At 33.1% G+C, this 16,342-nt stretch overlaps 5 protein-coding genes across 5 annotated transcripts in view; all 5 read right to left on the bottom strand.

Annotated features, from left to right (window-relative positions):
* Positions 1-1,796: 1,796 nt before the first annotated feature.
* On the bottom strand, positions 1,797-5,183 carry LOAG_05542 (U1 zinc finger family protein). The gene is made up of 10 exons (XM_003141079.2): positions 4,938-5,183; positions 4,502-4,621; positions 4,191-4,272; positions 3,962-4,068; positions 3,713-3,842; positions 3,437-3,565; positions 3,117-3,245; positions 2,855-3,009; positions 2,384-2,622; positions 1,797-2,094 (listed from the first exon to the last, which is right to left on the bottom strand). Exons 1-10 carry the CDS (start codon positions 4,986-4,988, stop codon positions 1,908-1,910), a joined length of 1,329 nt encoding a protein of 442 aa, XP_003141127.1. The 5' UTR covers positions 4,989-5,183; the 3' UTR covers positions 1,797-1,907.
* A 543-nt stretch (positions 5,184-5,726) lies between these two features.
* Positions 5,727-8,607, bottom strand: LOAG_17763 (hypothetical protein). The gene is made up of 9 exons (XM_020450423.1): positions 8,561-8,607; positions 8,150-8,270; positions 7,694-7,797; positions 7,391-7,602; positions 7,167-7,296; positions 6,944-7,104; positions 6,708-6,854; positions 6,421-6,575; positions 5,727-6,244 (listed from the first exon to the last, which is right to left on the bottom strand). The coding sequence occupies exons 2-9, from the start codon at positions 8,213-8,215 to the stop codon at positions 6,026-6,028; spliced, it is 1,194 nt and encodes a 397-aa protein (XP_020305903.1). The 5' UTR covers positions 8,216-8,270; positions 8,561-8,607; the 3' UTR covers positions 5,727-6,025.
* A 1,426-nt stretch (positions 8,608-10,033) lies between these two features.
* LOAG_17762 (hypothetical protein) lies at positions 10,034-10,813 on the bottom strand (the record flags this gene model as incomplete). Its single annotated transcript, XM_020450422.1, has 1 exon — positions 10,034-10,813. One exon carries the CDS (start codon positions 10,811-10,813, stop codon positions 10,034-10,036), a length of 780 nt encoding a protein of 259 aa, XP_020305902.1.
* A 741-nt stretch (positions 10,814-11,554) lies between these two features.
* On the bottom strand, positions 11,555-13,465 carry LOAG_05540 (hypothetical protein; the record flags this gene model as incomplete). The annotated part of the gene is made up of 6 exons (XM_003141077.2): positions 13,246-13,465; positions 12,888-12,994; positions 12,556-12,687; positions 12,389-12,477; positions 12,059-12,199; positions 11,555-11,645 (listed from the first exon to the last, which is right to left on the bottom strand). Exons 1-6 carry the CDS (start codon positions 13,388-13,390, stop codon positions 11,555-11,557), a joined length of 705 nt encoding a protein of 234 aa, XP_003141125.1. The 5' UTR covers positions 13,391-13,465.
* A 418-nt stretch (positions 13,466-13,883) lies between these two features.
* LOAG_05539 (hypothetical protein) overlaps positions 13,884-16,342 on the bottom strand; it is a 2,863-nt gene continuing 404 nt past the window's right edge. The window contains exons 2-5 of the mRNA XM_020446890.1: positions 15,750-15,869; positions 15,379-15,505; positions 14,820-14,986; positions 13,884-14,288 (exon numbers count right to left, since the gene is read on the bottom strand). Coding sequence (XP_020302819.1) covers positions 14,073-14,288; positions 14,820-14,986; positions 15,379-15,505; positions 15,750-15,869 — 630 coding nt within the window. The 3' untranslated portion in view covers positions 13,884-14,072. The remainder of the gene's footprint in view (positions 14,289-14,819; positions 14,987-15,378; positions 15,506-15,749; positions 15,870-16,342) is intronic.

The following is a 16,342-nucleotide window of genomic DNA, read 5'->3' as shown; positions in this document are numbered from 1 at the left end:
TAATTGATAGATTAACTTAGGTAAATAAATGCAGTAGAAGGACATAGGATATATGAATGATGACGATAGCATTTGTTATCTATGGTTACGCGACATAAAATTAATATTGGTTTTTTTCTGTCTAAATAGAAGTATTATTTGATAATGAGGAAAATAGTAATAATCATCAGAGGGATAATATCTTCTGAATTACTAAAAGATCAATCTTCCCAAATCTTTCATTTGATCTTATCTGAAATCTTTGCACATTACGATGTCCCAAAGAAATATCATGAATTCGGGATATTTGTAATTTAGGATATCGCGGGACTTGATTAAATGAATGAAAATTTTATCCAAGACAACGACAATTGATACACATTGGATATATTGTGTATAAATTGATGACATATTTTGGAATTTCATTAGCAATTTCGTTGCAGAATTCTAATTTATTTGTCCTATTATAAATAGGTTAATAGAGCAAATCATTATTAAATTATTGGAAGTATTATTACAAATCTTAGGAAAATTCTTGGAAAAAATTATCATTTATTAAAAAATACAAATTAATTGCCTATCAATTTGTATCATGTTTCCTTCTTCCTCTTTTTTTTTCTCTCCAATTTCTTCTGTCATTCTAATTTCTTACCCTATCTTAATTTATCCTTTTATTTATTTTTCTCACTCATTCCTAATCTTCGCTCCTTCTCTCTTATTTCTCATATCAAAATATTGAAGAAATTTAAAATGTATTATAAAACAATATACTTTATAAAAAAAACAAATGTAAAAGTTAATTTCACATATATACATAATCTATAAAACAAACACACATCAATAATAAGTGAATAGATAAATTTCATTTGCAATAGAGCAAAATAAAGGGATAATTTAAGAAAACATTCAAAGATGAAACAACCACGCCAGTTTTACTAGTTTCGCCATTTATACTTCATTTTCTCTCAAGTACATCAACTAGATCGATCATTACAGCATTATTATGTATGTGTATGTTAGCATGTCTGTTAAACATACACAACCGACATGCATTTGTTTATCAACTGTATGTCGGTTGTGTATGTTTCTATCATATTTTTTTAGCACTTTTTTTTTTTTGAAGAAAGCGGAGAAATGGAAGGAAGGAAGAAAGGGAGAAGGATAGAAAGTTATCGAAATACCGGTCCAAAGTAAAGGATTCAAGGAAAATTCCACTGATACAACAGAATAGGGTAAATGGATGAAAAAGCCTGTTGTGAAAATGAGTAATGCGAGATACATTGTTGACAATAGTTATTTAGTTCTTTTTCCTTTCCTTTAATTCTCTTTTCTTTCCTTTAAAAATATTTCATTTAACACCAGTAATGAAATTAAGAAAACAAGAAAAAACACAACTCATCGCTTATCAGGAAATGATCGGATAGACCGAAGACTTGTACATGATTTAACTAAATCGACTGACCAAATATGTTATCTAACATGATAACAATCTTCATTCTTTTTTGTCTTCTGTTAACATCAGTCAATATTTGAACCGCTTACTGAGTAACGCAAGGACAGAGAGATGGTGTTTAGTTAGGAGTGTACATATTGTATAACATCAACAATAACACAGGTTGAAATAGTTCAAGAAAGCAAATAAACGAGACTACACGTAGTTCCATCATACTGATTCTTAGTCCGATCATACTGGTTCTTATAAGACAGATTTTTCGGGAAATGCTTATCACATATAATAAAGTTAAATAATTAAACAATTTATGGTGTCCCCATGAAGGTAACACAGAAGGAAACATACACAGGGAATATGCCTACTGATCATCAATAGGCTGTCTAATTTTGATCGCTGTCACATACACAGGGAATATGCCTACTGATCAACAATAGGCTGCCTAATTTTAGTCGCTGTCACATCACAGCGAATATGCCTACTGATCATCAATAGGCTGTCTAATTTTAATCGTTGTCTTCCTCTTTCTGAATTCGATAGGCCCATTTATCTTCTTTCGTTTTATCATTGCACTTTTACCGCTAAACGTGATGATATCTTCTGGTGGTAACAAAGATTCACTGGTTCGTTTTCGTCCTTGTTCTTCAATAGGTAACTCCCAGTCCCTGAAAAACAAATAAGCCATCTGATATGAGCTTTATTAGTTTATCGATAGACAGCACAACTGACTATTCCTTGAAACAAAAGACGCTTTGAGTGTTTCACCACATGCAGAAAGCTCTCATGATGACCAACTCTGAATCAATAACCAATAATATTTTCTGACCAAATTAAATTTTGATGTCGAAACATTCTTTATAAAACTACCACGTATGTTACGCCATTACCCCATACCTGCTATATGTCTGTTTTATCAGTAACTTCTTAAATCACGAAAAACCAAAGAGAACTTACACTTTTGGTTTCTCCGGAACTTTCTCTACCGGTACCCATGGACCGTACGGACCCAATCGTGGTGGCTCCTTTTGCTCTACAATCTTTTCAGTAATTCCTTCTTGCGTTTCATTTTTAACATCAATACTTTCTTCTCCGGCATTCGAATAGTCACCTTGAATATGTTTATCGCAGTTGTTTTCTTCTAACGGCTCCTCTTTCACCGTCAAATTTAATGCTATTTTCTCTTGCTCTGAATCCTGTAACAGAAAGTATGCTGACAGAACAGCTCAAATAAGCATCAAAATAAATTTAGTCTGCAAATCTTCATGATAATTTCTGCCGACTTCTCCGATATAAAGCTTTGAAAAATGACCGGCTTCATCGAAGATAATTAAGAAACAAAGAACGAAAAACGGACACAAGGGAAATCGATGCAAAAATAGCAGAGCGAACCAGCAAAAAACAAGAGATATTCCTAAAAATTGCTACCTGAGAAGATGGAGGTAAAGGAATGTCATATTCACTGACAACGAAATTTGCAGCATCCATTTCTGGATCGAATTTCGTGATTTGCAGTTTTTCAGATGAACATCCTCGCACCTCATTCATGGCAGTTGATTGACAAGAACTTGGATGTTGAACGTCTGAAGAAATGAATCGCATCAAAGAAACAAATACAAACTTAAACTTGAATTAAATGAATAAAATAATAGTGTACAGGAGATGAAGTAATGTTCAGAAGGTAACTTACTTGACGGGACTTCTGCACTTTGTTCTTCTGGAATTGCTTTCTTAGTCTCATTCTGTGAAGGGGTTTGCGGTATCTTTGACATCTTACAAACCCCTGAAGTTTCCTGTTGTCCCCAATGACGACGTGGTTCTGCAAACTGATTCTTAGCGCTATTATTTGAATTGCTGTTGTTGAACCATCTCATGAGCATTCTTTGGATGAAGCAGGAGAGGTTAAGAGACTAGTAGAGAGAGAAAACAAAAGGTTTTCGAAAATTAATTAACAAAGGAAACGGGATAACGACACTTAACAAATTCCCTTAAAATATGCATCAAACATACCTGATTTCAATTTATTTGGTTCAGTAACCTGGTTTTTAGCCATTGCGTCAGTTTTATTCTCCATCATAGCTAGTTTCATGGCATACTGCTCCGCTGTGTAGTAATTTTGGGGTTGTTCCCAAACGGTTACTATAAAAGAATTAAATCAAGTGAGCAAGATATGAGAAAGTGAAGGGAAGAATACAAGGAAATAAAATGCAAATCAGTAAATAAAAATGAAAAGACAAACAAGCAGGCTAGACATTAATTAATAACAAGTCAGTCTATAAATCATACCTCCGCTGTACATATGAAAATAATATAATGCACCATTATCCGCCCTAGCTTCAACCCAAACTGTTTCACTTTCCGGATCACTTTTCTCATTTTCTGCTTTGTGTTCTACTTTTGTTCGTTTCAATTCCTGCTGAAAACGGCGATTTCCGTAGTAACATGATCAAAATGTATTGTATATAACTAATCCAACTTATACAACGTAATTTGGACAGATTCTCGAATCTCTGCATTAACTACAAAGAAATCAACCTCCTTCCTATGTTGCGCCATCTGGCGAGCCATCTCAGCGATCGAAGCACTGTGTGCTCGTGGATCCATATATTTTTTCGGTTTCGGCATTGGGCCAACTATTCCGGCTGAAACTTCATTTTACACCAGTTACCCTGACCATAATCAAATATATTGCCATATCTTGCTCCAATCGCTTACAAACCAACTTAATTTCTAATTTCGGCATAAAACAAAAGTATTTACGAACCCGAAGGGCATGAGTCACCAATCCCCATACTTTTGCTTGCTGCGGATTCCATCATCGCCAGTGTAACTTGCAGATCACTTTGCTGCAAATTTGAATTGTTGCATCAAGTTTACATAATTCAAAATAAAGTGTAAGTACAGAGTACTAAATCTGACTGTTTTCCAACAACATCGTTTTTTCTGCCATTTCATTTTTGAAATATTTCCCTAGAACGTCTTTTTATTCTTATTTGTTTAGAAAATATACCGCTATTTGTTAAACAAAGAGACGAAGCAATCATTCAACATAAGCAAATTGCTAGGTATTATAACCTCTTTTTCCTTTTGTTTGTTTTGTTTACCAAGCTCTCGTAATTTAGCCTGTATAGCAGCTTTATGCTTTTGTCCTCCTTCATGATGCTCTATACTGACTCGATTGTCCGCAAACCATACCTGCAAATAACACAGAGGTTCATTCACCTTGATTTCTTCAGCAGTACAATACAATGGAATTGAAAGCCTCCCAAGTTTATTCTTCCATTCGTAGAATGAATTTTAGTTTCCTATTGTAACACAAGGAATTATCATCCAACTGCAAAAAATTAGAAAAAAAATGTGAAATAAAACAAAAAGAAGAACGAAGAAACTGCCATTGTAGAATCCATCTTCCTTCTAATCACACTATTTATCACTGCTAACAAATCACTCCTAAATCATTTTTAATCACTCGTTACTGTTGTAAGAATTACAATAAACTTGAATTACTTACTTTACATATCTCGCAAAATCTTCTTGCATTTGACTTCCAAACATCCGTCATTTTTCGTATCAAACGCGTACAACGGTAGATTCCAGATAATGTATAATTTTACCGTCTAACTATGCCTCGATAACTTTGCGCATGCTATAATGGTGACAGACAAATACTTGACTACTACAGTGAGGTAAATATGAATCCCAACAGAGCGATCAAATTGACTAAATCTCGACAGAAGCTCAAATAACACTTCCAAACTACTCACTCACTTCAAGCCAGAACGCGTTGGAAAGACAAAAGTCGGCCTTGCGGCCGATAATTTTCTCACCGTGAAAACATCTGTACCTTCCCTTCCAGAGCGGCCGATAATTTGTCTTACTGTGAAGTCATTTGTACCTTCCCTTCCAGAATATCCGAAAATGCAAGGCAGAACATTCTGCATGCTTCTGAAGAAGACATAGGAGATAAGATTCAGAGCTGGTATGGAACAGTTAGCAAAATTAAACGTTAAGCAAGATATTGTGCAAATAGTGTGCAAATATTGTGACTTATCTTCCTCTTTATTAATATTAACATTTTCAAAAATTTTGAAATTTTACTTCTGATTGAGAAACATTATTCATAAACCATGTATAATTGGTTGAGATAAATGCAGTAACCAAATAAAAGATCACATAGGCAGGACATTTTGCTTATGAACAGAAAGTTGTAAAAGGTCGGGGGTAAGTCTCACAAAACAACAAAAATGCACATTTCAACACGGAAGGGAGAGCAATCTCAATTGGATAATGTCAAAGGATGCAATAGGGTACATTCTTGGAAGCTTCAAATAAGCTGATAAGACACTATTAATAGATGCTACTGAATGACTAAGCTTAGCGATCCGAATTAATACTTTGGATTGATACTTCCGTGGATCTTTCACGTGATTTACAACCCGTTATATGTTTTACGGATAGTTTGTTATTAATTACAGCAATTGATATCAACGGCGAGAGGACTGGAAATTTGCAAAAATTAAATTATTACAATAGTGATGAAAGATCGTTAGCAAGAAGTGAGGTTCAATATTTTTCGATCCACTATTATTTATATGAGGATTATAATGGATCATAACTGTTCGGATCCACATTAGGCTCTCCATCCAAAAAATCTCTGGCACTCAACATTTCGGTACCTTTACGAACACTTCCTTTGTCGAATTTACCTTTGTTAGAGGTAACTTTATCGCTCTTTCTGCTTGACGGCTTTTTCGTTGAAGAGGATTTCGTTTTTGATTTTGGCTTCATATCGATAGTCCTATTAACAATTCTTGCTTTCTGCAATAAAATAAGGATCAAGAAGATATGAGTTACAAAGTGCTTAATCTCAGCGATGAAGGATGACTCCGATAATTAATCCCAGGAGGCGAGGAAACTGTTAAAGAGGTGCTATGAGCGACCTAAATCGAAAAGTGCAGTTTTTCGAATTATACTTGAGAAAAATTAATTCTCACCGATTCATTTGTATCATCTTTTCCCGTACAGGGCTCATCAGTTCTGGTAGAGATAATAGGATGACGCCCAATCTCGTCTTCACTTTCTGAATCAGCAGGTATAGAAGCAACCAAAGGATTTGGGCCTGATTCATCTGGCTCTCTATATATTATTTCTGAAAAAAGGAATTTCACAGCTAACAATCCATGAATGCTCCACCTTCGATTTTAAATGAATAACAGCAACGTTAGTCATACTTGTGTCTTTTTTTGCATCACAAAAAGAAGAAACGTTAGAAAAAAAAGACCTGTATTATCCTTCATATCATCGGCATCGTTAAGCCAAGCATCTAAATCATCATTCGAAGATTCCGGATACATTTTATTGTCGGAGACTTCCTTTTGAACGCTTTCAGCTATGCTATCTGCTGAATTACCAATCGGTAATTTGTATGCTAAAAAATATTCGTTAGAACGAAAAATGCAGAAAACTAAATGCATAAATAAGTAAGTAAGCATACACAATTATTGTATCAAAAGATACCCATCGGTGTCTGTGGTTCATGTCTCAGTTTGTCGGGTGACTGTAAGCCAGAACTGTTCAATGTCATCGTTCGTTTTCGTGCTATGCTCATTTTCCCAATTTCCGATTCGTCCTCAGATGGTACATCTTCTTCGTACGTAGTCACCATATTATTCACTTCTCTCAACAAACAAATAATCAATTGAATACTCATTACAATTCTGAATGAAATAAACGAACTTACTCATCGCTATTACCCATGTGATTCGATAAGGTGTCGTTTATAGATGCGCTTTTGTTTATTATCCACTCACTGTTATCTGCTTGTAAGGGTGGTAAGGTGACCGAAGCATCCGAATGATTTATTGAATTTGCTAAAAAAAAAATTTGTTGAATTTTTAAAATGGCGAGGAAATATGTAGTGGAAAACCTCGGGTAACTTCTTCAAAGGAAACCAAATTGACGTACCTGAATGACTTCTGATGGAGGAGGGAGATGCAACGTTTGGTGAAGGCGTAGTGACATTAGATGGTAGGCAAGCCGGAGAATGACAATTCGGACCAAATGGTATTGGTCGTCCTTCACCAAATGCTAATCCGCTCTTTGCTCCATCAGATACTGGTATGGGAGCAACTTTTTCAGCGGCAAGACGTCGACGTGTTGCTATACTTTCCATAAATCTGCTATGAATGATTATGAGTATGGAAAACAGGTTATGAGTATAAAAATTACAAAGGACAAATAAAATTGGGAATATAAAAGAAAGATTACTTGTCATAGTTGGCATCCTGTGTTTCCTCATACATATCCAGTTCATCGAAACTTAACTCGATATCCCGTCGATTAGTCTTTAATTGACCAATAAGCGTTTCTCGCTGTGATAAAAAAAAAAGTAGTGAATATTTTGCAGTTATTTTGAGCAAAACCTATTAGCATTTCGCTCTATTGCTTCCATTTTCCTTATTTAGATGGATAAATGCTTAGTTCCATTAAAAAAAACTAATTAGTAAGTTATTAATTAAATTCAATAGTTCAATTCAGTTAAATTAAATGGTTTGGCCGAAACTAAGATACAATATTAGTCGATTTAATTTAAATTAATTTAAAAGAGAAGTAAATTTAGTAAAAGTATATAAAACCCTGCAATCTTCTTATCTATTACAAATACTAATATTACGTCAAAAAGAATAATCGTCGGTGTGAAAATGGAAGTATTGAACAGATTACCTGCAGATACAAAAAAGGTATATTAAAGAATAAATAAAGGAAGCGTAATCCGAAAGTATTGCGCATTGAACATTGTGTAAAACGGATCTCCGAAGCTTCACTTCCATTTGAACATTCTTTCCTATAAGTTAAAAAGACTAACCAAACTTTTTTAGCAGCACTACTTACATACATATACCAAAAATATTTCATTTATCCCAAGATAATGGAAGTGTAAGATTTATTATCAATGAATATGCTATATTAAAATGATCATCCCTTAATCAGGGTATTGAATAATTAACTATAAAATTTATTTACTATCAGTAATCCTTTTATAAGCCATAAGCTCCTTTATTTAATAGCAAACATTTAGCATATTGTTAATATTCAATAATGCTACCAGCGATATCATTATATCGCAATACTTACTTGCTATTTAAGTATGATATCCAAAAGTATTCGCTAATTGATAAGCGGTAAATGTAAATAAAAGCACCATTATTAATATTGATCGTCTTTTACGAAGACGATAAAAATATATCATGGAAATGAAGTAATTTAAATATGAAAAGAATGATTGTAAGCTTTCTCCATTCATTCATCTAAACAGATTGTTGGTTTATTGTTTATTAGTTTATAAATAATGATATTTGTTTGCAATATACAATTTTTTTTTTTTTGAAACTCGTCAGAATTTCGCCATTATTCAGCACAATATGTTTACTGTTGTATACTAGGAATATTTTAGCAATTTTTTTTTCTTGATAATTTTAGGTTAAATAACAAAAGAGGAAAGAAAAAAAAGTGAAGACACTTTGATTTAACATATTTTCGAAGTAATGTCATCCAAAAAGAGAAAGACAGGAAGAGAAAAAGAACCTATCAATGTTTTCAGTTGTATATTATGAACTTTACTACTATGTGTTTCTCATCTAGAATAATTTCATTCATTTCGCTATCCAAAAAATACATCTTACATGTGACATTCTGTCCCGAAAAAAGATTCCAATATTAAACAATAATTGCTAATTTCAAATATTTTCAAGAGAAAAGAGAATAAAAACTCATTTAAAGTCCATTTTCCATTAATTTCGATAAGAAAAAAAAAGAAAGGCAAACAAACAATGATTTATTGGAAAAAATCAATAGTTACATAATTAGCTAACATCACAAAGAAATAGAAATATAATTACCAAGAAATATATACAATACATACTTTGAAAGGTGATAAGCAAATGTACAAAAAAAAGAAAAGAAAAGAAAAGTGAACCATGTAAAGTTATAATTAGGTAACAGTTAGATATTGGATATGAAACAAATATTAGAATAGCTGATACATGAGATAAAATGGTACATTATTCATTTAAACAGAGCTATATGAATATGATAAGATCAAATGTTTGTTAAAATTTCGCAAATGTCCACATTGAAAATGTCATCAGCTACATCGATAGTATGCAATTTGCAAGTATTCATGTAAATTTTTTGTTCTTCAAATACTAACAAATTCCAAACGAATTTCAAATTCCACCCACTCTTTTGCTTTCTCAGGCACTCATAAACTTAAAATTTTCAAATATTTCCAATGACATTTCGGAAACATCCATGAACTTACGACAATTTTACTTCTGAGTGCTCATTAAATGTGAATATAAGATATGATAATGTTAAATCAAAGTTACCCGCAACAAAGAAAAAAAAGAATTTCGGGTAAAAAAGATCGGGTAAGCTAAACTGAACCTCTCGAACATAACGTAATTGCTGAAAGTATCCTGAGAGAAAAAAATGTTTTGAAATTGATTAATTGCCGCAAACAATGAATGAATTTTGTCATGGATATGGCTTAGATAACAATATGATGCAAAAATGAAAAATGAAAAGAAAAAAAAAAAAATGTATGAATCAGGAGAAAACGATATATTGACAGATTGGGATAAACCGATCGGGTAAGCTAAACTGAACCTCTCGAACATAACGTAATTGCTGTCGACAGAATGGACATGGGACATCATTTTGATTCCTTTTGTGACACTCTAATAATATCTTCATCAGGCAGGTGGAGCAAAGCATATGACTACAACCAAGTTGACGATCCGCAACACATTGCAGGCAAATTTTGCATTCGTCAATATATTCCGGACATTTATAGAGTTGAAGTAACGGTGATTCAGTTGCTGTAATTGTTGCTGCAGAACAGTTAAGTGTGACAGTTTCATTACTGTTATCGGAATTTGAAACGGATGAAACAGCAGAGCTTGCCATAGCTATACCGGTGTTCCTTGACCTCTTCAAAAGTCCAGTTGGCTCCAAACTTAATCGTACGCCACTATAAATGGCAAATAAAAGAACGAAGAAGAAATCAACCTTTAAAATACCAAAAGACCATGTAAATGAGGAAGGATTATGAAATTCCGATGTACGTCTCTCAAAATCAAAGAGTACATGCAAAGTGCATGTATGAATTACCGCTGATGCGGATACTGCCAACGATAATACTAGTAATATTCGATGGGTATGCCGAGAGCATCGGACTAACCAGCCACTTGCCTGAAATCGTCCATTTATCCAATCAATTTCCACTCGTCCTGCTGATACCAGATAGTGATAAAATATAGCACACCAAAAGAATAGCATGAATGAAACACTGGTTAATCCCGTTCGCGCAGCTATTATATTGGTCATACAAAGCTTATCTCTAGGCCATTGAATTAGCACGAATACGTAAAATAGAAATGCAGTAAAGTGACGAACAAATGTTGTCCAGGAAAGTTTCTCGAGAACAGTGAAACTGGCTAAGTTGTTGGAAAGGGTGAAATATTGTAACACTGTTGAGCTCATTAGGCAAATAATGCTGTGACAAATCGATGTATTTTCCAAAAATACCAGTTTTCGAAAAATTTGTTTTCAACAATATTTCAGTAATTGGAAGAAACAAGAGCAAAATATATATCAAAAAAAAAAGCTTATCAGCAGCAGCACATTTTGAATGATTGAATCATCAGTCAAGTGAAATACAGCGAATGAAAAGCTACAGTGTGGTCAAAAAGATGATGAAACGGAAGAGCAGCGAGTAATGGCTATTGATTGTTTCGAAAGTTTACTTCACATTTAGTCAGCAGTAAGTGCATAGCAGCAGCCATCATAAATAACTTGAAAACATGAAAACGAACTGTCATACAACTTTTGTTGACTTCTTTTATACCAAAGATTATGTACAATGACCAAAGATCAACAATAAGCATAAACATTTTCAGAATAACTTATTATAAATTCATGATTTCGTTTTTTTTGAACACTTCAAGAAATTTTCAGCTCAGAGAAATGATTCGGGATTTGAAAAAAAGGGGAAAAACACTACTCTGAGGTTTGACAATGTCACATTTCATTTCTTCCTCTTACTTAGCTCTATCTGTTCCGTCGAAATTAATCAGTATCATCTACTTTAGTGATAGCAAATACCGTATCACTGATGATAAAATTTCTTTCGTAGATGTCAACAATACAATCCTTCAATCTGGACTATTATCGATATTATAATCTCAATATTTTGTAAATCATAAAAGCGCTATTTTGATATAAATGTAAATAAATTAAATATATATATATATATATATATATAATAAACTCAAAATTTCATTTTTTGTTCATCTTCTCATCATCTCACAAACACTCCGTCTCTCCCAAACCCTCGAGCACACAGCACACATACGTATATGCATGTTCTCTCCTTAAGTAGCAGACTTTGAACACCACCATTGTTACGATCAGTATAGGAATAGTACATTTTCATTTTTCACATATAAAAAGTTATTTAAAAGAATTCATCGAACCCATATCTTCTAAGAAAGTAAAAAGCAAACAAAAGAGACGCATGAAATCTTATCAGGATTAGAAAGGATAAAAAGTTTACTAATGGTTTAAACTTACCGTTTATAGGTATCCACAAATGCTCGACAAAGATCTTCGGAGACTTGACGATGATGCCCCATGTCTCGCCTGTTCCCCACGATTAGCACTGGGATATTGCTCGGGACATTGTCCAATTCCTTGACAACATATTCCCATGTCCTGAATTACAAATAAGTACACTATTTATTGTTCCTTACCAACACATTAAGGAAAGGAAAAACAGGATGGAAGAACATTGAAAATATGACATCCATTTAGAGAAGTTCATGCGAGCCATGTCTGAGGTAGAATTACGCTATTGGAAGACTTGCACTTGTCATAACATGATTCTTATATGAAAATTGGTACCAGTTTTTAGTAATATCAAACATGAGTATTACTCCATTCGCGCCCTTGTAAACATCAACGAACTGTGCATCACAAGCAACTTCTATGAACTGAAAAATATAATAAACATGAAGAATATTTTAGCGATAAAAATGATGATATGGATAAATCAATGAACAAGATAATACTTCCGACTCCATATTCCTCAATTTTAAGCCATCTGGCTTTACACGCTTTTTTGTGCTTTGATCAACTACATCCCATACATCTACTTTGACAACGTCATCTGTCACACGATAATTCCATTGTATGGATGCCACCTAAACAAAACTATCATATGTTATAAATCCAGTGAACATCAGTGAACAGTTAATCCAACTTTTTGTTGCAATCATAATTCATGACACACTGTAATTCTCTTTTGAATCGCAAAAGAAAATAAAAAAGTGCATTTCATTAATTCTTTCTGAGAGTACAGTATTAGGATCACATCTACGTATGGTGTGAAAAACCCTCTTGCCTGTATTTCATTAGTCGGTAAATAATCATCCAGAAATGGAAGACCTTGCAGTCTTCGCCAGAGACAAGTTTTTCCAACATTTCGGTCGCCACGTATTACGATTTTCACTGCAATAATAACCGCTTATATCAAACAAACTGATATGATGCAAACAAAGGAAATATGAAACGAACATCCACAAAAGAAGTATTACTTTGATCTGTACTTTAACATTCATTTTCAGAAATTGATTTGGACGTTTCAAATAATTACCAAGAAATCATCGTTAATTTAACTACAGTTCTGTAATAACGAGTATCTTTAAAAAAACGACCATATACGGTCATTTCTTTGCATCATTTATCAACAATATACTTACTGTTATACTGTACTCCTTTCGCATACTTCCTCTGTAATTCCTGATCAAGAGCAGCAATACCATGTGGCATACGTTCAAGTTCATTACTTCCATGACGATCACCATCATCCACTCCACCAAATTTCTTCTTCAAAGCTGATATCATTGCTATATAATACACATATATAATTCAATGCACCACTGTAGTATTCTTATTTTACTGATCGATAAAATAATGCTGGTTGCCAAAATACAAATCCAAGCTTTTTCTTTGCATTTTTGAAATTGTTAATGTTCAGGAAACAATCGAAGAGATTTCTCTATAACTGATTGAATGACATGTCAAAACTAGAAATTGTCTTCTTGAAAATAAAATTTTAGCATATTTATTCGTAAACAAAATATTGGGATATGTGTATTTACATCCTCAAAAAAAAAGAGTTAGTAAAACAAGTGATCAAATTTTTCCATTTCATTTATCCGATGGCTGTTATCGATGCGACATTTATCTGATATAAGGGAAAATATTCCAAATGCAAACTCAAATCATTTGCAATTCCCATATCACAATTAACAGGATTGAGAAAAAAAAAAACAACAACAACAAAACAAAAAGTACATCCAGAAACTTTCCATCTTTGCTTAAAATATTTTTGTATCGATTAATGAAAAAATATATCACTTATTAGAGTAAACGTTCAAATTATCAATGAGAGCAACACAATACATTGAACACTTTTTTATTTTGGAAATTCATAACAGGAGAGAAAAAAAAAGTAATCAAAAAGGAATGAGATATATTTAAACCCATAATGCAAGCATATACAATTTCCATGTTTATGTTTACATTATCGTAATGCAAACATATATACAGGAAGCATTCCTTTCGGAAAATTCTGCTGCTTCTTCTCGACCATTAATGTAAGACCAACATTTCGAAAAAGTTCCAATAACGCATCCTTAGGACGTGTCCAACTGTTATCTTCTTCATCGAAATCATACCGATCTTCCGAGGATGAAACGTTTTCCTTTAGAATGATACAGCCATTCTCTTTCAAGCCTTCCTGCAAAATGCTTCACGTCTAGTTTATGACAATACAAACTTTATTTCTGTATCCAATGTCAAAGAAAATTAGCTACCAAAACCTTTTCCATTCAAAGATGAACAAACTGAAGCTCACAGCTTTTCTTTTATCTATTCGTTGATGTAAATGTTTTATTCAAGTCCAACTCCATCCCTATGAATGAACATCCTATCGATGTGTGATTTGGCGAATTAGAAATACTGTTTGGATGAATATATGCTGCGATCTAATGGCCCTATTAAAAGTAATCAGCTTCGTAACATACATTCATTCAAACAAATTTAGAAGTAATCATAGACGATATAGCAAACAATTTTTTTGCGCGGATCCGCCAACAACAATGTATAAGGACAAAATGAAACGCGTTATGTTTCTGTCCGAAATGTTACGACAAAGCGTCAAAACAACTAAATGAAACTACTCGAGATTCCATGGATTTTGGCTTATCATAATTTTGTATCAATTCTGGGTTCACTTTTGACCTCTAGCTAGTCAGCAATCAAAGCTTACCTTACATCGTTGGAGGAATTTAAAAAAATCGCTATTAGTTAAATGACCAGTAACCCACTGTATCCATATAAGATCATAATGACAAGATAATGGCTCGAATTGTTGCAAACTGCATACGAATTTATTACCAATCCGACTGTTTTCTTTGCCAATATAGTTGGCAGATTCTGGAACAATCTCTAAAGGTAACCTCGACATCTGTAGGATAATTCAACGCTCAAAAATTACCCAGTTTTGTACAATCGTTTCATAGTCGCTACAATATAGACTATGAACTAATATTACTACTACTCAAAAGTCATTGTTGCTTAACAGTCGTTACCACTCAGAGTAATGTTGTTGTTGTTATCAATCAGGAACAGATACTCTATACCAGTCAGTAAAAAAGTACTATTATCTTATCGCTCACTAGAAAGTACTTTGATGCTGCAATCATTCATTAACAGCTGATAAACATTTTAAAGAAAAATTACGGAAAAATCTTATAACAAAATAGTACATGAGAGTTTATTGAATAATAGAGTCACAAAAGTATAAGCAGAAATCAAAATCAGTTTACCTTGAATGAAACTTTCAGTGACATCTACCATATCCACCGATTCAAACAATGGTAATAAGAGATGTTTAGTAACACGTCCTATGCCACATCCACAATCAACAGCTCGTTCAAAATTTGTTAGCATTCCCTAAATAAAGTGGCATTTACAAAATTAATTTACTTCCAACAAATGAGACAAAAGATTTTGCTTTACTTCCGGTATAGAGTATGCTTTCGGGTATTTCCTAACATGAATCAAAATATACTAAAAGGAAAACAAGATATACTACCTTCACCTGTACCATTTTTTAATAAAGGATTGCTGAATGTGTTAATGGGGTCATGCATGTGCTGACAAAATATCTCAATAATAAATAAACGTCAAAATGAACTTTAGCTTTCAACAAATTAATGAATTGTTTCGAAGCATGAATGTCGGGTACATGAAGATGGGCAAAGCCTCCAAGCATACCATGCACATTACAAGATACCGATGCCCAATACGCTTTAGCCTGAAATAACTCATTTTGAAATAAACACATCATTAATCTGTTGGAAGTAAAAACTTGATAATTAGCATGATGCAGATATCATTTGTTTGTCATCATTATCTCGCTCAACAAAACCAATTAATAAAAAAAAAGGCAAGCATAACAATAAAATAGTAAAAACCGGAATTTGAAATGTTTTCTTTGGAAAGTTAAAGTCACACAATTTATAAAGTCACATAATTTATAAAAACTCTTACTAATGTCGGTTAAAGATTGCAATATGAACATTTATTCATTGGCTTAGCTCAACACTACATTGTAATATTCATAAATTATATTATCTACGAAATAAACAAATGAAACAAGACTTAATGGAATAGAAGATCGATGGAATAAAATGGAGCATATGGCAAGATATGATAAATTACGATTAGAAAATGATAACATAGGATTAGGTAGATAAGACAATATTGAATAGGACTGTATAAGACAAG

The sequence above is a fragment of the Loa loa genome (assembly GCF_000183805.2).
Source record: "Loa loa unplaced genomic scaffold supercont3.125, whole genome shotgun sequence".
Classification (NCBI taxonomy): Eukaryota; Metazoa; Nematoda; class Chromadorea; order Rhabditida; family Onchocercidae; genus Loa; species Loa loa.
Note: the sequence above shows the minus strand (reverse complement) of the source record. Positions and strands in the feature narration are given on the sequence as shown.

Excerpts from the sequence above, each read along its gene's own strand:
- LOAG_05542 (XM_003141079.2), bottom strand. The coding sequence starts at position 4,988 with ATGACGGATGTTTGGAAGTCAAATGCAAGAAGATTTTGCGAGATATGT. Across the intron at positions 4,622-4,937 it reads GATTTTGCGAGATATGTAAA|GTATGGTTTGCGGACAATCG; the intron begins GTAAGTAATTCA and ends TGTTATTTGCAG. Across the intron at positions 4,273-4,501 it reads ACAAACAAAAGGAAAAAGAG|CAAAGTGATCTGCAAGTTAC; the intron begins GTTATAATACCT and ends TCAAATTTGCAG.
- LOAG_17763 (XM_020450423.1), bottom strand. The coding sequence starts at position 8,215 with ATGCGCAATACTTTCGGATTACGCTTCCTTTATTTATTCTTTAATATA. Across the intron at positions 7,603-7,693 it reads CAGGATGCCAACTATGACAA|ATTTATGGAAAGTATAGCAA; the intron begins GTAATCTTTCTT and ends CATTCATAGCAG. Across the intron at positions 6,855-6,943 it reads TGAACCACAGACACCGATGG|CATACAAATTACCGATTGGT; the intron begins GTATCTTTTGAT and ends AATATTTTTTAG.